General features: G+C 40.8%; 1 protein-coding gene and 1 long non-coding RNA gene across 5 annotated transcripts in view; one reads left to right on the top strand and one right to left on the bottom strand.

Moving 5' to 3' along the window:
* ADAM23 (ADAM metallopeptidase domain 23) overlaps positions 1-25102 on the top strand; it is a 191095-nt gene that overhangs the window by 995 nt on the left and 164998 nt on the right. For all 4 annotated transcript variants that reach the window (XM_033230556.1, XM_033230554.1, XM_033230557.1 and 1 more), the window contains exon 2: positions 835-1052. In XM_033230556.1, the coding sequence (XP_033086447.1) occupies positions 835-1052 (218 nt within the window). The remainder of the gene's footprint in view (positions 1-834; positions 1053-25102) is intronic.
* On the bottom strand, positions 10982-23862 carry LOC117094611. Its single transcript, XR_004441610.1, has 3 exons — positions 23689-23862; positions 14787-14791; positions 10982-11009 (listed from the first exon to the last, which is right to left on the bottom strand). It is a non-coding gene; the product is annotated as an uncharacterized LOC117094611 (long non-coding RNA).

Below are 25102 nucleotides of genomic sequence, written 5' to 3'. Positions count from 1 at the left end.
TGTTTCCTCAAATTTCCTACCCGGCATATTCAGTGCGGTTGGAATTAAGGTGGGGGAGGCACACTTCAGGGACCAAAGAATTAAGGTGCTGAAGACATACTTCGTGCACGACCTTTGGTTCTGATTTCTCAAAGTGCTTGTCATTATAATGAACAATTAATATAATACCATCTTCAATACATTGATGATTGGACATCACTGAAAGCAGAAAGCTGGCTTTGGCAGGAAAATAAAAAGAAATTGGAAAGCTGCCAGCATCTGTATCCCTACATGGCAAAGTATGTTTGCTCATCTCAAAGTTAAAAGAGAAGGGAATTGCCCATTTTGTTAAAAGAGTCAATTAACATTCGGTATCCATGAATTCAGTACTCAAGTTATCTTAGGAGCGTTCTTAGCTCTCGGATGGGATGCCACTAGGCAGAGTAGAGTTGTGCTTCTGTGGACTCAGAGAAGGGGTGGAGATCGGGGGCAGGACCCCTGAACATGTTCATTTAATGACTCTTCTTCTCTCAAGTTCATTCTACCCCCTCCCCCCCAACACTTAGAAGTATGGATCTGAGTCTGACTAGAAATGTATATATAAGACATAAATCAAAACAAATAGTGCACAGTTGTATAAACTTTATTGGCTATTTATTAACCTCTCCAGGCCATTTTATTGTTGAAATAACTTGCTTTACTGTAGCTATACTTCTTAACTGCTTATAAATAGAAAACTTTGTGTTTGCAATTAAAGGAAAAATGCATTTTAGTGTTTATGTATTTATGGGGTAAATATATGTGTGTTTGTGTATGTTTGTGTTTCCTGCTCCCCCACCCCGCTACCTCCACCAGTTCCGCGTTGGAATGAAACTGCAGAAAAAAATTTGGGAGTCCTGGCAGATGAAGACAATACATTGCAACAAAATAGCAGCAGTAATATCAGTTACAGCAATGCAATGCAGAAAGAAATCACACTGCCTTCAAGACTCATATATTACATCAACCAAGACTCGGAAAGCCCTTACCACGTTCTTGACACAAAGGCAAGACACCAGCAAAAACATAATAAGGTAGGCAGGAGGCTGGCTATGCAAAAGTAACTATCATTAAGAGTTTTCCTTTGATTTGATTTTCTGCCAGAATCTGATTTCACAAATTTTACTGCAGCATTTTATTAAGAAAGCAATTAATATTATGATAGGGGAGAAACTGGAAGGAATTAACTTGGAATCTACTGGGATAGGACTGTTTCTCTTCTCTGACTAAATTGGAACTAGAATTTTCTGATACCTGAAATGATATCCATGTATCTTTCAGGTACATTGGGCACTGAACAGTAGTTAAGTGAATGTGTTTATGATTCTGACTTGTTTCTGTGAGGCTTTATGTAAGGGTGCAGTATTCTGCCTTGATATGAAACTGCCTCCCATGATATAAAAACTGCTTTCAATCTGCACATATAAGATTGCTTCAAGAAGCTATTTGGCTGCAGTGTCTCCATCAGTTTTTCCACTTAGAAACTGAATGTTTAAACAGTCTCTTTGTTTCTTTAATTGTTCAGTAGGAGGAAAAAATTTTTTTTTCTGTTGTATTTTCAATAGGTAAACAATTTGACATTTAAAAAGATTACGGTGACTAGACACAAATATTTGCATAATATGAAGAACAATTTTGGTTGGCATAGTTCTTCAGTACCTAATTTGTATTGATTATGAGCGGTTGCTTTACTTTCAGGTTAGTTCAGAAAGTGGGACTCATATTTACAAAGGTATCAGTAGAAGACAAGTATGTTTAATATCCAAAGAGTTTAAGGGATCTTTTTCCCTGGTTACTATTCTTTACTTGAATTAATATTATTTTGAACCCCGAGCCGATTTACCCAATGGATTATTGGTGCCTCTGTCGTTTATCGGGAACAGAAAATAGAGTCTGTATGTTAAAAGTTTCCTTTTGACCTGTACTTGTTCAGGTGAGAACAACAGTTAACAGTTAACTGTCTAAACATCTAGAATTTAAGAAAGTATCTGCAGTTTACATCATTGTTTTTATTAGTTTTCTAAAATATAGGTGAGTGGTAACAGTATTTATCCCCATTTTACAAATGGGGAGCTAGACATTTAAGGCTTTTGGGTGATTTTCCTGTGTTGTAAAGCAGCTAATATAAAATTCAGGTGACCTGAATGTTTAGTGTTTACTATTTTTTACAAGTTAGGTCTCTAAGAAAGTGCTTCCTTCACCTTGAATATTACTGGAGAGGTGAACTTTCTTTCACATTATTTTGAAGTGGCTGCTACCCACCATGAGATAAATGTGTCTCTGATCTCAGCCAGCCCTTTTCTCCATAAGCTCCTGTATAACTTAATGGGCTGACTAATAGGTCATGTCTAACTCATTTGCAATTAAAGGAAAAATGCATTTTAGAGCGTATGTTTTTATGGGGTAAATACATTTTATTGATAGGAGAAATACATTATGGGGTAAATACATTTATTGATAGGAGAAATGGGTGTTGTCTTTAAAGAAGAGAAATCCAGGGCCCTTTTGATAAAATGCATTGAGGCTTTTATAGCTTTCCTTATAAATGGGACCTTTTAGAGTTGAGTGGTTAGTTCTCAAACTCCAGCACCTTTGCTTAGGGTGCTGGTGGAAGGAAAAACAGCTGCCTCAAAGCTTGTTTCAAAGAATGCTCAAGCCGTCCTCAGCAGAGACTTGAAATTTCAATGGAACTTTTTAATAATTCAGATGTTTGAGGCTATGACTAATGCTTGCCTTATAGTTTAACCTTATGTGACTGTTTTCTTTGGTGGGACGTGGTTTGACTGTAATATACCTGACTCCCCATGATAATAAGGTTTGTTAAACCTGTACCCACCACTTACCTAGAGGAATAGACTTCTGACTGTGGATCACCTGCTTGACCTTGGAATGATTCTATGTGTCATCCTCCCCCCTACCCTCAATTGTAGTTGGGTTTCTTTTATACTGTACTTTGAAAAGAATGTTTCTACAGAAATCATACTTGAAAGCATTTTTCTTATTAGTTTAATTCTATAAACATTTGTTGCACCTTTGTCATGTGCAAAGCAGTATGCTAAGTATTCCAAGATAAGAGATAAAGGTTAAAAGGATGAAAAGACATGATCTGTCCTCCAGGAGACAGGAAAATGAGATAAGCAAGATTCTAAAAGTGCTCCCGTACAGGTATAGACAGTGTTGTTTGGTGGGTGCCCTGAAATTACCCTTTGTGTTCTGTGCTCCCCCTTTTACTTCTGTTGTTAAGCATCTCTTGAAGTAGTTGATAAAAAGTGTTCCATCTGCTTTCTGCTGTATCTTGGGATGACTTGCTTAATAACAGTGATGAGAGACACTTGCCAGTTGTGCTGCTTTAGAAATGTTTCAGTAAGAAAGTATAGAATTTCATTTCTGCTTTCATGTAAAAAAGTTTTTATTTTAATATCTGTGTTATGTACCTTTTTTTCCCTTCCCTGATTTCATTGCACTGAAGCACATTTTAATGAAAGCCTTAGAAATGCTGAATCACTGTGCCTTTCTCATGGATCCCTAGACTGGGGGTAGAGGTGGAAATGGAAATTCCCCAATATGGGTTGCAAGGCCAAGCTCCACATTTATGTCTGAAGAAATTTCATAAATGTTTAGTGTTGATCAATCTTTATTATGTTATAGCTGTGAAAGTTAACATGTTTATTAACTCTTCTAGAATTGGTGAGTGTAAAAGCAGATTGTGCAAACCACCTCTTTGCATGCTAATGTTTCTGAATGCCTTACTGTTTCTTTGTCAAAGAATGTTGAAAAATCTTTTTTATCTCCACAGAGTGATGTATAACCAGTCGTCCAAACTGTGCCATTTTTTAAAGTAGAAGTGGGCACTCCTAATAATTATGCCAGGATAGTAGGCATAAACCAAGGTAGTCCAGAGCAGGCAGGGAGTTTTGACACCTTGGATCTAAGTGCTATATTCCTTGATTTTTGGTGCTTATCCCAATTCAAGATTCTTTAAAGACAGTTTTATTTGCTGATGATTTATTATAAATTCTTTCTTACTAGCTAGGAAGTCAGATTCCTGCCATGTAGCAGTATTAGGGTCTGAAATGGAAAAATTTAATTTTGCTTTGTGTGATATTGTGAAATGTGTTTGGTAATTATCCTATTTCCTGGTACACAGCTTCGAAGACCCTTGGAATCTCCAGAGTGAGTGTCTTTCATATGCCAATGAGATGATGTGTGGCTGGGTGTCTCTAGATAGCTTCAGGATGGGAGCTGGTCACCAGAAAGACCAGCACATTATTAGAGGTTTAGGATTTGCGCCCCACAACCCCAAAAAGAGAGGCGGAAGGTTGAGTTGATCACCAGTAGCCAGTGATTTAATCAGTCATACCTACGTAAGGAAGCATCCATAAACACACAAAAGACTGGGTTCCGGAAACTTTCGGATAGCTGAACATGTGAAACTTCCTGGAGGGTGGAGTTCCTGGGGAGGGCACTGAAGATCCTCACCCTATGTGTCTCTTCCATCTGGCTGTTCATCTGTATTCTTTGTAATATCTGTTATGTAAATGGTAAGTGTAAGTAAAGTATTTCCTGAGTTCTGTGAACTGCTCTAGCAAATTAATTTAAGGGGATTCTGGCTACCCCAATTTATAACTGATCTTTCAGGAGCACAGGCCTCCATATGGGGCTTGAGATTGGCATCTGAAGTGCGCATCTGTAGGCTTGTGGGACTAGGCCTTCAACCGGTGGATCTGACGCTATCTCCAGGCTAAGTGTCAGAATTGAATTGGAGGACACTGAGGTGGTATGTGATGGAGAATCTGCAGAATTACTTGGTGTGGGGGAAAACCCTCCCATACATCAGACGTCAGAAGTGTTGGGTTGAGTGTTGTGTGAGACTAGAGAAGGAAAAAACATTGCTTTTTCTTACATCTCTTATTTTGTTATCAGGATTGATCTTTTTTACTTGTAGAGACTTTTATGGGCATAAATGGAATTGTATGATACTAAATGTAAGCATTTTATTAACCATTAATGTAACATATTAATAAAATGGACCATACATTTTAAAAGCAGGAGGAACACTTTGGATTCATCCATTCATTCTGAGATAATTGTATGTAGTCTGTTCCTAGGAAAGTTAAGGAAGCTTTTCCTGAAACTTTAGTCAGAAACTACTCCTCCTGCTGGGCGTGGTGACTTGCGCCTGTAATCCCAGCACTCTGGGAGGCCAAGACAGATGGATCACCTGAGGTCAGGAGTTTGAGACCAGCCTGATCAATATGGTGAAACCCCATCTCTACTAAAAATACAAAAATTAGCCGGGCGCAGTGGTGCACACCTGTAATCCCAGCTAGTTGGGAGGCTGAGGCACGAGAATGTCTTGATCCTGGAGACGGAGGTTGTGGTGAGTGCCACTACACTCCACCTTGGGTGACAGAATGAGACTCTGTCTCAACAAACAAACAAACCACCCCCTTACCAAAACAAAAAACAAAAAACTACTTGTTCTGTATCATGTTCCCTTAGGATTCTCTTCTCTTCTGGTTGGGAAGGGATTGTGGAGATGCACGATGCATAGCACTGGGCCTTGGGGAAAGCTGACTTTAGTTGACATGTGTGTGGCTCAGTCTTTTGTTGCTTTCTCTACTACCTACCACCCCAGGTTGAAGAGAGAATAGAGAGAAGTTTAAATGAATTTAGATCTTGGTGATCATTTTTATTTCCTTCTCTATTTTAGAACAGGGCTGGTTCCACATTTCTTGACTTTCCAGAAACCAGTTGTTCCATTGTTGTTGGTATGGGACAACAGAAAAAGAAACATGGGATGAAGAGTCCCACCTGTCTCTGCCATGAGATGTTAGCACACTTTTTTTACAAATCTGGAACCTATATTTTTATGACCTTTATTATAAGGAATTTAAAAAATCAATAGAAAGTTTTATATGTAGAACATAGGGAAAAGATTTCCCTTCTGGAAGTTTCTTTAGCAAGCCCAGACTTTATCTAAAGAGCTGCCTTTAAACAGCCTTCCCAAGTTTTCCAGGTCTTCCTAAGCAGTCGTTACAAAATTGTAATATATAGAATTCAGACTTGTAATGATTTTACTTGTAATGCTTGGCATGTAGTAGGCCTTCTGTTGAATGAATTGATGATTGAACACTCATATGTTAGAGTATAGTGGTTCCCATGGAATTCATGTTGTAATCAAACTGAAATTCAAAAGGACCCTCAAAATACTCTTCAGTATTTTTGGCACTGTGCCAGATCAGTAGGAGAGAGAATTTTGGTCTTGAGTTTTTAGCACTGCATAAGTCACACTAACTATATGCTTATACTACCTAAAGTAGCAAAAAATACCTATATCAGCAATTCTTAAATAATGTCTCTCACTGCTACCCATCATCAGTGTGATAATCAAGAGCTGACTATCTGGTAGTTATTGTTATGGTAGAGCAAGATGTATCTTTCTACTCAAAGAGTTTCCAATAAATCAGATTTACACATGGTAGGTGTTCAGTTTTGTTTGATTCAGCAAACATTTATTGAGTACGTCTTTTGAATCAGGCGCTGTGCTAGACACTGGGGAAAATGAAGAAGACTAACACTGTCCCTACCTTTGCTCACTGGTAGAGTGTTAGAATCCAGATAGCCGCTGACGTGTGGTTTATGTTAGTGCAGTTACTAGTGGAAGGAACAGAAGGCTGTAGGCGTCCAAAGGAGAGAATAACCTTTGCCTAGGGAAGTCAAAGAAAACCTCATAGGGGAAGAAACAATTGAGCTGGCCCTAAAGAGCAATTAGGAGTTAAGTGAAGAGGGTGGAGAAAGGTGGAGAAAGGAAGGTGCAGAAGGTGGAGAAGGTGGAGAAAGGAAGAGCCACAGAATCGGCAGAGGAGAGGCTCCAGGTGCAAAGGCCTGACTTGCTTGGGTAGTAGCAAGTTATTTGGGTGGTGAGTACAAGAAGGGGAAACTCAAGTATAGGAAACTTCAAAGACAGGGTCTCACTCTGTCGCCCAGGCTGTAGTGCAATGGCATGACCTTGGCTCACTGCAATCTCTGCCTCTCGGGTTCAAGTAATTCTCCCACTTCAGCCTCCCTGACTAATTTTGGTGTTTCAAGTAGAGATGGGGTTTCACCATGTTGGCCAGGTTGGTCTTGAACTCTTGACCTCAAGTGATCTGCCCACTTTGGCCTCCCAAAGTTCTGGGATTACAGGCGTAAGCCACTGTGCCTGGCCTAGTGTAACATTTGTAATCAATTTTTAAATATCCTACTTAGTTCCTCTAGGAACCCAGTGACATAGGCATTTATAGATGTAGCAGTTGAGATTTATAGTTAGTATCTTCAGTAAGGACAAATAGCTAGTAAGTGGCAGAGAGAGCCAGGATTTGAACCCAGGTCTTCCCTTTACAGAGCTCATGCTGGAGAAAGGTAGAGTGTTTTGGAAGTGGCAGAAAGGGAAGGTGGAAGATTGTGAAGACTGTGAAGATATGAGGGCTCTGGATTTATTCCATACCAAATTGTAAGTCCTGGGAAGTCAAGAGGTGAGCGCATATTGATTGAGCATAGATGAGTGCCTGTTATGTGACTCCCCAGTGAGCTTTACTTCTAGTAGAAAGAGACAGACCATAAACATGCCCAGAGCAGCAATGACAACCACACGAAGATTTTAGGTATTGACAAGTGCTTGCAGAAGATAAAAAGGCATGATATGGTAGAGAGTGGTGGGTGTGATGGTTTCTCTTGAAGAATCAGAAGGTTGGGCTTATGGCCCTGGGTGGGAGTAATTCACCTAGGGAGTAACCCACCTACAGGTAAGACGTGACTCCTTTTCAGATAGAATGACGCATGCTATTTATTGCAGTGCCCGCATTCTTTGTTGCTAACACTAACCCTTCTGCATTTCTGGCCCCTTTGGGCATTTGAGTTTGGACCCTTGTCTTTGATTCTTCTCTTCCATAAAGTCTAGACCATTTTTTTTTTTTTTTTTTTTTTTGAGGCGGAGTCTTGCTCTGTCGCCCAGGCTGGAGTGCAGTGGCCGGATCTCAGCTCACTGCAAGCTCCGCCTCCCGGGTTCCCGCCATTCTCCTGCCTCAGCCTCCCAAGTAACTGGGACTACAGGCGCCCGCCACTCGCCCGGCTAGTTTTTTGTATTTTTAGTAGAGACGGGGTTTCACTGTGTTCGCCAGGATGGTCTTGATCTCCTGACCTTGTGATCCGCCCGTCTCGGCCTCCCAAAGTGCTGGGATTACAGGCTTGAGCCACCGCGCCCGGCCAAGTCTAGACCATTTTTGGACATTTCATTCTGGTTTGGTCTAACTGCTACTGTGCTTTCCAGCAGCCTACAGCTGAGCTGTGCTGTCGAAAGTCTTGCTTTAGTGTGTGTCCCTAAATAATGCTTTCTGCTCACGAGTTGACTCATTCCTGCTAACTATGTAACTACTAGTGTCATTCTGTCTTCACTTATTCTCAGGCTTTGTTAACAGGGTGGACCACTGTCCTTCTCTTTACAGTTGGTCAAAAAATAACCCAGGAGGCCAGGTGCAGTGGCTCACACCTGTCATCCAAGCATTTTGGGGGGCTGAGGTGGGAGGATCACTTCAGGCTAGGAGTTTGAGAGCAACTCAGGCAACATAGCCAGACCCTGTGTCTACAAGAAGTAGTGGTGATCCCCAGGGTTGGTGGCATCACCCAGTGTGAAGGTAAATCATGCAGGAAGAGAGCTCTCCTTCTGCCTTCCTCATCTTTCTCAGCCATACCCCTCTGTTTTCCCAGCCATCTAAGAGTGAACCTTGGGAGTCATCTTTGACTCCTCTCTCCCCTGCCTATAAATAGTCGCCGATTAAGTCTTGACGTGTCTCCCATGACTCCATCCCTCCCCCCTTCTCTGCATTGTGTTCTTGTCATCGCCTCTGGTCTCTCTCTGTCAATCCATCAGCCCCGCTGCTGACAGATTCATCTTCATGGAACACTTACTTCATCATGTGACTCCCTTTATCCACATTCAACAAGCATAATTTAAGCTCCGTGAATTTTCCTTGTGGAGCAAGGGAGAGGATGTAAAATTCTCTTGAGAAGAACTGCTGCTTTCCTTCTTACACCACACATTTGCTGTTGCCTTCTCCTTTCAGCATTTTTCCAGGCCTGTTTACCCAAAGGTCAGTCCATAGCAGGAGATAATTTTGGATGATTCTATTCATTTTTGTCCAAACCCTGGGGCTAGTTATGAAAAACCCCTGTGACCAGTGGCAAGAACCGAATCTCTCAGGAATGTATTCTTAGGCTTTCAAGTCCAAATTCTGTTAAATTCCTGCTTCAGAACATCATGTCATCTCCATTTCTAAGATCTGAGTAATGAATTGCTTCTACAGTATGAGTTTTCTAAATGAAAATATTTTATTCCCATCAAGAACATATACAATTATAAGGCTTTATTCATACCAAGTATTCAGTTCACAGTTGGTATGGCATCCTTTAACCTTATGAAAGACTCATTCATTCATATAATTCATTCATTCAGAATCTACTGAGTGAATTTTCAATTTTACAAGGGAGTCTTTGTATTTAGAATTTGTATAAATTCAGTATGATTTTAATTAAATTTAATGGTAGAAATGCTATTATAAAAAGACTAGATCCAGTATGTTTTACTCAGAATAATGAGAAATTAAAAACAATCATGTTAATTCATGGCCAATTTGAATAAAACTTTTGCTTTCTATAAAGTGACATGAGAGGTTCATTCTCCATCACAGGGCACCCCAGCCTGGGACAGATGTGAACCTGTGAATTAGCACAATGTTTCAAATAAAGTTTCGTTATATGGGCGTCCTCTCTGGCTAAAGAATAGAGAGAGGCTAATTTCCTCATCTGGAACATTACACATTGATAAATTCAGGCCCTGTGTATTGTGAAAGATGTTTGTTACCAAGTTTCTACCTTAAGATCTAAGTGTTCTCTAAGCCTTTTATTTAGAAATGTAAAGGATGGAAATTCAAACAAGTCTCCTCTGCTGATAGACACTAATTACAGAGTAGTTAAGTTCAAACAAACCAACGAACTGAAGTGTAAATAGAACTTTTGTATGAGTCCGTTCTCACACTGCTCTAAAGAACTACCTGAGGCTGGGCAATTTATGAGGAAAAGAGATTTAATGAACACATAGTTCCACAGGTCATACTGGAAACATGGCTAGGAGGCCTCAGGAAACTTACAGTTCTGGTGGAAGGGGAAGAGGGAGCAAGCAAGTCTTACCATGGCATAGCGGGGGAGAGAGAGAGAGAGATTAAGAGAGAGAGAGAGAGGAGTGCCATCAGCCCTCATGAGAACTCACTCACTATAATGAGAACAGCATGGGGGAAATCCGTCCCCATGATCCAGTCACCTCCCACCTGGTCCCTCCCCCAACACTAAGGATTACAATTCAACATGAGATTTGGGTGGGGACACAGAACCAAACGATAACATTCCACCCCAGCCCCTCCCAAATCTCATGTTCTTCTCACATTTCAAAACCAATCATACCTTCCAACAGTTCCCCTGAAGTCTTAACTCATTCCAGTGTTAAAAGTTAGTTGAGAGTCTCATCTGAGACAAGGCAAGTTCCTTTTATGTATGAGTTCATAAAATAAAAAACAAGTTAGTTACTTCCAAGATACAGTGGGGGTGCAGGCAGTGGGTGAATGCTCCCATTCCAAAAGGGATACATTGGCCAAAATAAAGGGGCCACAGGCTCCATGCAAGTTCGAAACCTAGCAGGACAGTCACTAAATCTTAAAGCTCTGAAATAATTGCCTTTCTTACATCAGATAAATGTCTCACATCCCGGGCACACTGACGTAGGGAGTGGGCTCCCATAGCCTTGGGCACCTCTGCCTTTATAGCTCTGCAAGGTACAGCCTCTGGGGCTACTTTCATTGGCTGGCATTGAGTGCCTGTGGTTTTTCTGGGTGCATGGTGCAAGCTGTCAATGGATCTACCATTCAGAGGTCTAGAGGACAGTGACCCTCTTCTCACAGCTCCAGTAGGCAGTGCCCCAGTAGGGACTATGTATGGAAGCTCCAATCCAAAATTTCCCCTCTGCACTGCCCTCATAGAGATTTTCCATGAGGGCTCTGCCCCTGCAGCAGATTTCTGCCTGGATATTCCAGGTGTTTCATACATCCTCTGAAATCTAGGCAGAAGTTCCCAAGCCTCTACTTTTACCTTCTGCATACATGTGGGCCCAATACCACATGGAAGCCACCAAGGGTTGGAGCTTGGGCCCTTTGAAATAAGAGCTTGAGCTGTACCTTGGCTCTTTTTAGCCATGGCTGGAGCTGCACAGGAGCAGTGGGGCCCAGGCCTGGCCCAGTAAACCATTTTTCCCTTCTAGGCCTCTGGACCTATGATGGAGGGGCTGCCATGAAGTTCTCTGAAATGCCTTGGAGGCATTTCCATTCACCTCCTCTTAGGCAAGCTTCTGCAGCAGGCTTGAATTTCTCCCCAGAAAATGGGTTTTTGTTTTCCACCACAGGGTCAGGCTGCAAATTTTCCAAACGTGTACACTCTGCTTCTCTTTTAAATATAAGTTCCAGTTTCAGACCATCTCTTCATTCACGCACATGAGCACATACTTTTAGAAGCAGCCAGGCCACATCTTGAATGCTTTGCTGGTTTGAAATTTCTTCCACTGGATACCCTAAATCATCTCTTAAGTTCAGTGTTCCACAGATCTCTGGAGCAGGGCACTATGCCTCCAGACTCTTTGCTAAAGCATAGCAAGAGTGATCTTTACTCCAGTTCTCAGTAAGTTCCTCATTTCCATTTCAGATCACCTCAGCCTGGACTTCACTGTCCATATCACTATCAGCATTTTGGTTAAAATCATTCGACAGGTCTGTATGAAGTTCCAGACTTTCCCACATTTTCCTGTCTTCTTCTGAGCCCTCCAAACTGTTCCAGCTTCTGCATGTTACCCAGTTCCAAAGGTGCTTCCACATTTTCAGGTATCTTTATAACAGTGCTCCACTCGTGGTACCAATTTTCTGTATTAGTTTGTTCTCACACTGCTATAAAGAACTACCTGAGACTAGGTAATTTATGAAGAAAAGAGTTTAGTTGACTCACAATTCCATAGGCTATACAGGAAGCATGACTGGGAGGTCTTAGGAAACGTATCATGGCAGAAGGCAAAGGGGAAGCACGCACTCCTTACCATGGTGGAGCAGGAGAGAGAGAGCAAGCAAGGGGGGAAGTGCCACACACTTAAACCATCAGCTGTCATGAGAATTCACTCACTATCATGAGAACAGCATGGGGGAAATCCGCCCCCATGATCCCGTCACCTCTCACCAGGACCCTCCTCTAAAACTGGGGATTACAATTCTACATGAGATTTGCATAGGGACACAGAGCCAAATCGTATCAACCCTCGACTGGTGACTATGAGAGCAGCGTGAGGGAAAACCATCCCCAAGATCCAGTTACTTCCCACCAGGACCCTCCCTCAACACTGGAGATTACAATTCAATGTGATATTTGCATGCAGGCACAGAGCCAACCATGTAAACCTTGGACCAGTGATTATGTTGTTCTTGAGCTTCAATCTGTAATTATATAGCTGGGCACACTCACTTTCGCTTATCTGCATGGCAGTGATAATCCTGCCACGTTAAAAAAAAAATCTTAGATGGTGGTGAGAACAAGTTAGTCACATACTCCTGGACCACCTCTTTTTGCCCTCAGTGGGGCTAAAGATTAAATTTAGATGTAGTCAAATCCAATCACAGCTAGAGACATCATAAAGAACATTCCAGAGCCATGGAGATAGAGGTTTTTGAGTATCTGTTGAATTCCAGTGCCTGTTTTAGAACCTGCTTTCCCTTAGTGTGGCTATTTAAGAATTTACTGCATCAGGTTGTAGTCTGGATTGCTTAATCGGGTGCTTTGTGCTGTCTTTTAATTGTAAGCAGGCCTGCTAATACCATATACTATAATAGCTGTATTGCAGATGGACTCCATTAACAATGTGAATCAATCAATGCTTAGGAGAGTCCTCTCTCCCCATGTTTATGCTCACTTTTTATGTTTTCAGATAAGTAGAATGCATGAAATCAACTTCAGCTCAACTCTCCAATGCATTGGTAATCAATAAAATACATAGCCTTTCTATGGAACCTTATTGAGGCACTTTCATATCTATAATCTCACATGGTCCTTGCAGCATAACTACCAAGATGGTTATTATTTCTGTGTTCTGAATGAGGAAATGCAACCAGAGGATGAGTCAAAAGCTCAAACAAGTCAGGTCAGTTTGCTGCAGGTCTTAAGAATTATTAGCGTGACCAAAATGACCAGGACTGTGGTTTACAGACTTCCAGTCTCTGATTCTTTTTTCACATATCTGTGGGTTGAATAGGGAAGTTTCTGTCCTTTGTAGACACCTTTCTTCTTGATGATAAAGACCTGTGAACTAACTGCAGCTGGACTATATGCATTTGTACATACCTCCCTTGGCCTTCCTCTGCGACTAGCTGGTTTTCTCATCTTTTTTTCTTCCCTAAATGAGTACTCCAGATAAATAACCTTGTTTAAACTACTAGCATTTGTAGAATATTTTGCTTATCTGCTTACCTTTCCTTCTTTAATTTTCATTTTCTAGTAGCAGTTTTTCCTTCTTTCTTGTATCCTGAACAAAGTGGTCATGTTTGGTGTTTCAATAATATGTCAGACATTTGAACCATTCTAGAAGTAGATTTTCTTTTTTTTTTGAAAAATATTATAATATAGAAGTATGCTGCTTGAAGAAGTAGGTCTTCAAAATAAACTGAATTTAATAAGAACTGGTTAATATAGCCTTTATTTTTTACTAATTAAAGAAATGATATACACCCAATTTAAACTTTTTGTCAGCATGTGAAATGCAGTATAGCCAGTATTTCTACACTGACATCATATTTTGGTGCAAAGCAAGGAAACCGGCATTTTAATGATCCAGTGTAGCCATTTATTTGTGGGATAAATATGATTGTGCTGCTAGGCTGTATAGAATGTCAGAAATCCCTTTGACTTCTCTCTCTTCTGGAGGAAGAATGGTTGGAGGTCAAGGTTCTGGAGGTCTGACAGATCGGCTGTTGCCAACTATCTGGAACTGGACAAGTTACTTAGCCACTCTAAGCCCCAGCTTCCTTATCAATCACATGGACATAGTAATAGTGCCCATCCCAGAGACTGTGGCAGGCCTACATGGCATCCCCCATGTAAAGTGGTTTGCACAGTGCCTGGCCTACAGGAGGTACACAGGAAATGTTACCGATTGATGACTGACCAGAGGCTTAGGGAATCCAAGTTGTGAACTGCTCTTTCATGAATAAAGTATTTCTTTTATTAAAAAAGAAAGGAGATTTAAGGGTAATTGTGAGATAGTCGTGGAGAGGGGTGATTTTCAGAGTCTTCCTGGTTGTATGGCTGCAGATGAGCTTGATTGGTCTACCTCAGACAGAAGTGAACACCCAAGTAGGAGAGACTACATTAGGATGCCCATGATGTCTCAGAGACTGCAAGCCCTGGACCACATTGAGGCAATTGTACTGTAAGGGTGTAATGAAGTTTTCCGTAAACCTTTGCCTATAATCAGGACACTCTAGGTCAGGCTTGGATATTAGGCATTTCAGTGGGTTGTCAAGGTGAACTGTTTGCTTCTTGGAGCTAATTGCCAAGATGGATATGGTATGGCCCCAAATACTTATAGTATAAATAGCACATGTTCAGATGATAATTTCCCCAAGAAGTATTCCAATTAGACATCCACTCACCTCTCCTCCCTTTCCCCCAACTCCCCAAATGAAACCAAACCTAAGAAATACTTTCATCTGCCTTTGGTAGTTTTCTGGCTTTGGAATGAAATGGAACAATCATAAAACCATGACAAATAGAATAGGACATAGACCTCCCAACCCAGAAGAAATTTAACAGGGTAGAAATATCAGACATAAATTCTGTTTTTATTTGGACACTAGGATAATTGAATATGTTATGACAAGGAGATAAGATAAGATTTTGGTCTTCACATCTTATCAGTCTTAAACAAGAAGAGTTAGTACACTGATTCCCCTCTTCTTATACATTATGGCTAAAATTATGAGAGCTAGTAAACTTGGTAATTACTGTAGACAGCCTTGTGTAATGTAATGGACTTTCATCTCTGCAGAACGTTTAGACTGTAGTTAGAAGCATTTATCGCTGTTGGGCTGCATAAGTACTGTCACTTGTTCCCTTCAGAACCAGTGTGATACTGAGATGATGCCGTCTTACTATTTTTGGCTTTGCAGTGGCTTGTTAAACAGTTTTTGGAAACGGTTAATTATTATTCTTTACCCTTCTAATTAACTATAACTATATGCTTATTTATTCTTTTATTTGGAACGTTAATCCTTTTAAGACCTACTAATGCATTTTAGGATTATTACCCAATTAGAGTATTTATGAATTATTTTGTCTGCCATCAGATCTTAAATTTGTTTTTCCATATAGTTTTTCAGAGTTCTTGGACTTCTATGTTTTCACACCATAATGTGTTAAACATTTATTAACTTATTTGTATGAAGCACTTGTTTGTGATGTAATCATTTGAGAATCTTTATTCTTTCATGGGAAGCATAATCTCTTCCTTGATACACAGACCTACATATCCAACTATTTAACCTGTATCTCCACTCGGATGTCTTACAGGCAACTCAAGCTTAACATACCCAAAATGGAACTCTTGATTGTACTGTCTGCTACCCTAGCCCGTCCCTCCCAGATCCTTCTCATCTGGTTAAATGGAACATCACCTTCCAGTTGCTTAGGCCAAAAACCTTTTCCCTTCTCTTCCTCTCAAGCATCATGCCAAGCCATCAAGTCTTATGTTCCCTTAAAAAACTATCCGGAGATCCAACCACTTCTTTGCTGCCAACCTGTTCTAACCCACTATCTCTCACATGCACCATTAGAGTGTCTTCTCTTCTCCCTGATTTTGTCCCTTTCCTATCACTCTGGTTCTCCTCTGTTTCACACATATCAGGCAGACTGATCCTTTTAAATTCTGATTGGATCATTTCACTCTTGGCTCAACCTCCAGGGATTTTCCATCAACTCAGAATGACTTTTTTTTCCCCGCCTCTGATCATAATGTGGTCACTGAAGAAAATTAGGCCACTGTTAGTTGTTATAGTTGGTTGGCAGGAAGTGCTCTTTATGTTTGTGTATTTAAACACATGCCCTAGAAAGACTAATGAGATATAAAAAGCTAGGCACTTACAATTCTATTTTTAGTTTTTGGAGGAACCTCCGTAGCATTTTCCATGGTGGTTGCACCGTTTTATAATCTCATTGATGGTGCACAAGGGTTCCAATTCTCCACATCCTTACCAGCACTGGTTATTTTCTGTTACTTATTTTTAAAAAAATATTAGCCACTCTAAGGAGTATGAAGTGGTATCTTTGTGGTTTGGTTTGCGTTTCCCTAATGATTAGTGATGTTGAACATCTTTTCATGTGTTTATTGGCCATTTTTACATTTTATTTGGAGAAGTGTCTATTCAATTCTTTGCTCATTTTCTAATCCAGCCGTTTGGGGTTTTTTTTGGTTGTTGCTGTTGAGTTCTAGGAGTTCTTTATATACTCTGGATATCAGTCCCTTACCATATATATGATTTACAAATATTTTCTCCCATTCTATGGGTTGGCTTTTCATTCTGTGGATAGTGTCCTTTGATGCACAAAAGTTTTACATTTTGATGCAGTCCGATTTATCTGTTATTTATTTTGTTGCCTGTGCTTTTGATGTTACATTCAAGAAATCATTGCCAAATCCTATGTTACGAAGGCTTTCTCCTCTGTTTCCTGCTGAGTTTAGTCATTTTAGCTCTTATATTTAGGACTTTGGTCAATTTTGAGTTAATTTTTAAATGGTGTAAGGTTAGGGACTAACTTTATTTTAATTTTTTGCATGTGGATGTCCAGTTTTTCCAACACCATCTTTCCCTTGTGAATGTTTTCCCATTTGTTTGTGTCTTTTTTAATTTATTTCATTCTTTTTCTTTTTCTTCTTTTTTTTTTTTTTTTGAGATGGAGTCTCCCTCTGTTGCCCAGGTTGGAGTGCAGTGGAGCGATCTCGGCTCACTGCAACATCCGCCTCCTGGGTTCAAGTGATTCTCCTGCCTCAGCCTCCTGAGTAGCTGGGATGACAGGTCCCCACCACCACACCCGGCTAATTTTTGTATTTTTAGAAGAGAGGGGATTTTGCCATGTTGGTCAGGCTGGTCTTGAACTCCTGACCTCAAGTGATACACCCGCCTTGGCCTCCAAAAGTGTGTGATTACAGGCATGAGCCACCGCATCTGGCCTGAGGTAGTTTCCTTCTATCTGCTTTTGCATATTTTGTCTCACAACTTTCTTTAAAAGGGAAACCAGATTATGAGTAGAATAATTGGCTGTGCATTAGAAAGCCAATTTTGGGTGAGACACTTATATCTGTAGATTTAAATTTCCTAATTTTAAAAATAAGGAGGTTGAATTAGATTTGGGAATCTCAAACTTTAGTGTGAGTTGGAACCACTTGGGGAAGTTGTTGAAAAGATTTTGAGTTTATAGGTCTGTACGGGGTCTAGTGGTTTGCATTTTTATAAGTCTCAGGTGATTTTGATATGGATGTATTTGTTCTCTGGAACCTCTTATGGCTCTAAAATTCTGTGAAATATCCTCCAATAAAAGGCATTTGGATATTTATTAGAGGACATGAAATGAGGGTATGGGCCGTTGAATTAGGGATTGTTCGTTATTCCAAGCCATGGTTGCATTTGTGGACAAGCTGCCTCCTGAGATTTGGGCATGTTGGATGGAGAGTAGGAATTATGAAGTGAGGACATTTATTGATTGAAAATGAAAAGAGTAGCTGGCTTCAGGAGTGGCTGATGTAAGATGATTCAGGGACAAAAGAGCTTTTGCAAAATAGAAGCAGAGGAGAGGGACTAAGGAACAGTGGTCAGCAGAGAGACTGCTGGGGGGATCACACTGCCTACTTGATTTATCACTAGGAAGTCCATAAAGTCGTGTTTTACCACCAGGAAGTCCAGAAACAAAGACAGTCTCTGGTCTGGGAATTCCAAACAGGAGTGCTGGGAGCCTAGAGCAAAGGAATGTTACTGGAGGTGAAAAACTGATGAGCAATTTGCATACACATGCATACTTACACCTGTAAAATTAGTGTAAATACGTTGTATGAAATTAGTGGTTACTCTGACATATTTACTTACATGGTCTAAGAATTCAGAGTTCATAAAAATATAATATGAAAAGTGAAAATTTCTCTTCCAGCACGCCCCAAAGGCTGTTACATTTCTGTTTTTAGTTCTCACAATGTTAAATAATTTATCTCTACCCTATTTTTAGATCCTTCAACCTAAGTACTATCTTTCGTCTGCCTGCTTTGAAAGGCAAAGCCTGTATCACACTGTGGTGTTCTTCCCCTTTGCGCCCTATCACTTTGATTTTTATTCTTTACTTATTTTGAATTTGCTGTGGTTTTAGCAGTCATTTTACATTTGAAAAGGACTTGGAACAGTGGGACTTAGGGTTAGAATTCTATGTTCAGTTGTTGTCTTCTGCCTCTGGGGAGAAAAGTAAACTTGGAGACTCAGCAAGAACAGTTGGAACCCAAGTATCCCCATTTGAGGATTTGTCGGGAGCTCCTGCTTGGCATACAAAGCCTCAGAAAGTTGATGGTGAGGGATGAAGAAACATTTTGTGGAGGAAAAATTGTGTATTTCCTGCTCTGTTATTTTTTTTTTTAAAGTTAAGAAGGGGCCAGAGGATGAAGAGTCTATACAGATTTTGTTGTGGTTTGATCAGGAAGCCACTGATGGGTTTTAAACAAGGAAATAACATTATCTGATTTATATTTTAATAAGATCATTATGGCAGCTCTCTGGAAGATGAACAGAACTGAGCAAGAGTGGCTCAGGGAGACCAGCTGGGAGGGGCTTGCATTTGTCCGGGCAGTGATTGTGTAGACTGCACTGGGTGATAAGCAGAGGAATTGCAGGGATGCAAGTAGATTTGGGATACATTTTGGATTATTGTAGGCTAGAAAAGGAGAGGAATTATAGTAGATTCCCCTAAGGATGTCCACATCCTAATCTCCAACACCTATGAATATGTTCTCTTACATGGCAGAAGACACTTTGTAGATATGACTAAATTGAGGCTGTTGAGATGGGAGCATATCCTGGATTATCTGTGTGGGCCCAGTGTAATCATAAGGGCCCTGATACAGTCAGAGAGAAGGAGATATAATGTTGGAAACAGAGGTTTGAGTGATGTGAGGAGGGGCCCACAAGCCAAGGAATACAGACAGCCTTTAGAAGGTGGAAAAGATTAAGATACAGGCTCTTCCCTAGAACCTCCAGATGGAGCCAGCCCTGCCAACACCTTAACTTTAAACTCTAGACTTTGATTTTGGACTTTTGTCCTCCGGAAGTGTAAGATGATAATTTGTGTTGTTGTAAGCCCTGACATCCAGGGAAATTTGTTAGCATAGCAGCAGGAAATAATCCAGAAGTCAAAAATGACTACTATGCTTTATCCTGGGGAATAGTGCTACTAGGTCCCAATGTGGGGCCGAAAAGGAAGATTTAGGAGGCTGACAGGAAACTGAGCCTGTTCAGCTCAGGAGGACTGTTGGTCATATCTGTGCATATGTTAATAACTTCGTTGTCTCTGGGCTCAGGGATAAGTCAGGATGATATGGAAATGTGGGAGCCTTCACCAGGCAAATGGTATGTAGAGACCTGGGGGTTTCACCCATGGAGAGACTGTATTACGTGAATTGTGGAAAAACAGCTTAGTAATTTCCGTCAGAGGCCACATAGAGACCTATTCCCTCTCCTTGCTTGCTGTCTAAATTATAGTTGTTTTCTTTTGAGTCATCAAATGACATTTCAAAAGATAATATGAAGCTGCCACTTTGGGAGAAAGAAAGCAATATTAAGCAGCTTTTTCAAAGATCAAATTTCTGGACTCTGTAGATAGTTGCAGTATTTCTTCCGTTATTATTTTTTGAAGGATATTTGACAGATTTAAGCTCATTTGACAGATTTAAACCTGTAGTTTAATTTGGAGGGAAAGCTTTTATGGCTATATGTTTTAAAAAATCTAGTTCTTTTCAGTTGGATTATATTTAACTGTTGAAAGAACGAAACTTCCCATTTTTGTTTGCATCAGTTACTTCTTGCTGTTTTGTTTCAAGGGCCTTGGTGACAGCTGAAAATAAGCTTTGAAAATAAAGTTGAATTTTGACCGGGCACGTTGGCTCATGCCTGTAATCCCAGCACTTTGGGAGGGCAAGGTGGGTGGATCACCTGAAGTCAGGAGTTTGAGACCAGCCTGGCCAACATGGCAAAACCCCATCTCTGCCAAAAATACAAAAGTTAGCTGGGCGTGCCTATAGTCCCAGCTACTCGGGAGGCTGAGACAGGATAATCGCTTGAACCCAGGAGGCAGACATTGCAGTGAGCCAAGATCGCACAACTGCCCTCCAGCCTGAGTGACAGAGCGAGACTGTCTCAAATAAATAAATAAATAAGAAAAGAAAGTTGAATTTTGTGTTGAGGCAACACATCTAGAAGAATCTATACATACATCTTCTGTACATAGAGAGCAGCGGTTCTCAACCATTTTGCTCCCTGCTGCCAACGCTTCCCCATAGGACATTTGGCAGTGTCTGGAGATATTTTTGGTTGTCAGAACTGGGTGGGGGAGGCTACTGGCATCTAGTGGGTAGAGGCTAGTAATGCTGCCAAATGTACCACAGGGCACAGGGCAGTCCCCTAAAATCAAAGAAGTATTTAGCCTAATGTGTCAGTAGTGCTGAGGTAGAGAAACCCTGCAATAGAGCTTATAAACTGATAAATTTTGTTTCTTTCTGTTCTCTTTCTGTCACTCAGCATGGTTTCCTACATTGCATCTAGTTGCTTGGTGAGCCAGCCAGGTTAGCTTTTTTCTGCCCTAAGTACTACAACATTTTCTTTCTTTGTTTTTCTTTTGTTTCTCTTTTACCCAGGCTGGAGTGCAGTGGTGTGATCATTGCTCTCTGTAGCCTTGAACTTGTGGGCTTAAGCAATCCTCACACCTCAGCCTCCTGTGTAGCTAGTACTATAGGCTCGCAGCACCATGCCTGGCTATTTTTTCTACTTTTTGTAGAGACATGGTCTTACGGTGTTGCCCAGGCTGGCCTCAAACTCCTTGCCTTAATTCATCCTCTGGCCTCAGCCTCCCAAAATGTTGAGATTACAGGTGTGAGCCACTTCTTCTGGCCTACATTCTTGCAGATTCTATAGTTTTTATTTTGTGGGAAATTGGCTAATTTAGTATTCACTGGAATAGGAAGCAGAAAGAAAAGAGTTTGCTTGAAGTCTTCATTTAAATGGATTTTAAAATTTTCTTTTTGCCAAGATAAAAGTGTTAAATTTATTATAGTCGTCTACTTTTGGAAAAAATTAATGTACTGTAAGTAGCTTTTATTTTGAGCTCTTAATCAAGTATTAATAACATTATGTTTTCTCTAATCATGACTAACTGAATATTGCCGAGATATAGTTATTTGCTTATTTCAGGTAATTAAAAACATCATCTGAAATAACTAATTGAAAGAATGTAAAATCATAAAAATTGCTCTGTTTTTTATTCTTTGGCACTATTACAGTATTTTGAAGCATTGTGAATTTTTTAAAAATTCAAGAAAAGTCTCCTTGCTGTCAGTTGATGACTTAAGTAGCAGCCCAGAGAACAGATGTAGGAATGAAGTGATTTATACAATGCTTCAGAATCTTTTTGTTCCTGAATTTCACAATATAAACTTCATGAAATTGGTAAAATATTTTGAGAAACCCTACATTATTTAGTAGGATGTGGGATATACGTTTATTTCTGTGCCTTAAAATGAGGCCTCTAAGATGGGAAATATAGTTAGTAAATAAAAATAATTAAGTTTATGCCTTTAAAAATTCCTAAAATGAGATATTGTATATGACAATGTATATGATGTTGTATGCCTAGAAGTAGTGACATGTTTGAAATATTAGAAGCAGTAGAGATATTATGACTTCCAGAATATGGAAATGGACTTTTAGAAAATCAAAGATAAACATTATGTTGTTTTTTAGGAATGTTTAATATATACACATTCATGCATGTGATCCATGTGGTTTGTTAGGGAGCTGCATCTTCATTTGCTGATCATTCTTTTGAAATTTTAACATGTATGTATAAGACATGAAAGTGACGCTCTTGGACTTGAATTCTTTTTGGGAAGCTTATAGTGCATAGTATCTCTTGGTTTTCAAAGTGACACTGTTCTAATTGAAAATGTTGATTTTAAAACCCAATGAGTATGTTGCTTTACAGTTGACTTCTGTAATTTTTTCTCTGTTATCTTAGGTTTCGTATTTAAACTCTAGCTCTATCAGATAGTAAGTTATCCATGGAATTATATACCCTCCTTTGTTCATTTACTAGAATTTTTTTGTCCCCAGTATGCCCTCATTTATTGACTCATTCATATGCCTACTCATTTACTCACTTGTCCATTACTTCGAAATTTAATCACTCAGTAAACATTAAAGGATATATCTTTAATTAGTGTATTAGTCTGTTCTCAAATTTCTATAAAGAAATACCTGAGACTGGGTAATGTGTAAAGAAAAGAGGTTTAATTGGCTCATGGCTCTCCACACTTTTCAACAACTAAGTCTCATGACAACTCACTACCGCGATGACAGCTCCAAGGCGGATGGCTCTGCAGGCTGTACAGAAGGCATGGCAGCATCTGCTTCTGGGGAGGCCTCAGGAAACATTTACTCATGGTGGAAGGCAAAGCGGAAGCAGGTGTCTTCCGCCAAAGTGGAAGCATGGCAGGAGTAGGACCAAGAGAGGGGGGAAATGCGACACACTCTTAAAAAGCCAGCTGTCATGAACTCGCTATTGTGACAACAACTCCAAGGGATTCGAGTGTTACAACTTGCGTGATCAAATCACCTCCCACCAGTCCCCACTTCTAACACTGGGGATTATAAATGAACATGAGATTTGGTTGGGGACACAGATCCAAATCATAAAATTCCACCCTGGCTCCTCCCAAATCTCATGTCCTTTTCACATTGCAAAATCCAATCGTGCCTTCTCAATAGTCCCCCAGAGTCTTAACTCGTTCCAGCATTAACTCAAAAGTCCAAAGTCCAAAGTCTTTTCTGAGATAAGGCTAGTCCCTTTTGCCTATGCACCTATAAAATCAAAACCAAGTTAGTTACTCCCAAATTACAATAGAGGTACAGGCATTTGGTAAATACTCCCATTCCAAAAGGGAGAAATCAACCCAAAGAAAAGGGCTTATAGGCCCCATGCAAGTCTGAAACCCACCTAAGCAGCCATTAAACCTTAAAGTTCTAAAATAATCTTTTTTGACTCCATGTCTCACATGCAGGACACACTGTTGTGAGGTGTGGCTACCAAGGCCTTGGCAGCCCTGCCTCTGTGGCTTTGCAGGGTTCAGCCCCCAAGGCTGCTCTTAAGGGTTGGCACTGAGTGCCTGTGGCTTTGCAGGCACAGGGTGTAAGCTGCTGGTGGATGTACGATTTTGACGTCTTCAGGATGGTGAAGGTGTCCTGCTCACAGCTCAACTAGGCAGTACCCCAGTGGGAACTCTGTGTGGGGGGGCTCCACCCCACATTTCCCCTCTGTGCTGCCCTATTAGAGGTTCTCCATGAGGGCTCCGCCCCTGAAGCAGGCTTCTGCCTGCACATCCAGGCTTTTCCATATATCCCCTTGAAATCTAGGCAGAGGTTCCCAAGACTCAACTCTTGTACTCTGTGCACCTGCAGGCTTAATGCCACATGGAAGCTGCCAAGGTTCATGGCTTGCACCCTCTGAAGCAGCGGCCTGAGCTGTACCTGGGCCTCTTTTAACCATGACTGGCCAGAGCTAGAGTGCCTGGGAAGCAGGGAGCAGTGTCCTGAGGCAGACAGCAGGGCCCTGGGCTTGGCCAATGAAACAATTCTTCCCTCCTAGGCCTCTGGGCCTGTGATGGGCTGCTGTGAGAGTCTCTAAAATGCCTTGAAGGCTTTTTTTCCCCATTGTCTTGGCTATCAGCACTTAACTCCTTTTTACTTATGCAAATTTCTGCAGTCTGCTTGAATTCTTCTCCTGAAAATGGGCTTTTCTTTTTTTCACCACATGGCCAGGCTGCAAATTTTCCAAACCTTTATGTTCTGCCTCCCTTTTAAACCTAAGTTCTAGTTTCAGTTCATTTCTTGACTTACGCATATGAGCATAGGTTGTTTGAAGCAGCCACATCTTGAACACCGCTGCTTAAAAATGTCTACTAGATATCTTAAATCATCTCTCTCAAGTTCAAAGTTCCATTTATCCCTGGGGCAGGGGCATAGTCCAGCCAAGCTCTTTGCCAAGGTGTAACAAAAGTGACCTTTTCTCCAGTTCCCAGTAAGTTCCTCTTCTCCATCTGAGTCCTCATCAGCCTGGCCATCTCTCTTCATGTCACTATGAGCACTTTGGTTGTAATCACTCAAATAGTCTCTAGGAAGTTCCAAATGTTTCTCCATCTTCCTGTCTTCTTCTGAGCCCTCCAAACTTTTCCAGCCTCTGCCTGTTACCCAGTTCCATGGCTGCTTCCACATTTTCAAGTATCTTTATAGCAGTACCTCACTCTTGGTACCAATTTTCTGTATTAGTCCATTCTCACATTGCAATAAAAAAATACCTGAGACTGGTTGATTGATAAAAAAAAGAAGTTTAATTGCCTCATGGTTCTGTAGGCTGTACAGGAACCATGACAGCATCTGCTTCTGGAGAGGCCTCAGGGAGCTTTTACCCATGGTGGAAGGCAATGTGGGAGCAGGCATTCACATGGCCAGAACAGGAGGAAGAGAGAGGGGAGGAGGTGCCACACACTTTTAAACAACCAGATCTCATGACAGCTCACTACCATGATGACAGCTCCAAGGGGGATGGTGTTAAACCATGAGAAACCGTCCTCCTGATCAAAATCCTCATGATCACCTCCTACTAGACCCCACCT

The sequence above is a fragment of the Trachypithecus francoisi genome, unplaced genomic scaffold (genome assembly GCF_009764315.1).
Source record: "Trachypithecus francoisi isolate TF-2019V2 unplaced genomic scaffold, Tfra_2.0 Lachesis_group13, whole genome shotgun sequence".
NCBI lineage: Eukaryota > Metazoa > Chordata > Mammalia > Primates > Cercopithecidae > Trachypithecus > Trachypithecus francoisi.
The sequence above is the reverse complement of the archived record's forward strand: the minus strand, read 5'-3'. Positions and strand labels throughout refer to the sequence as shown.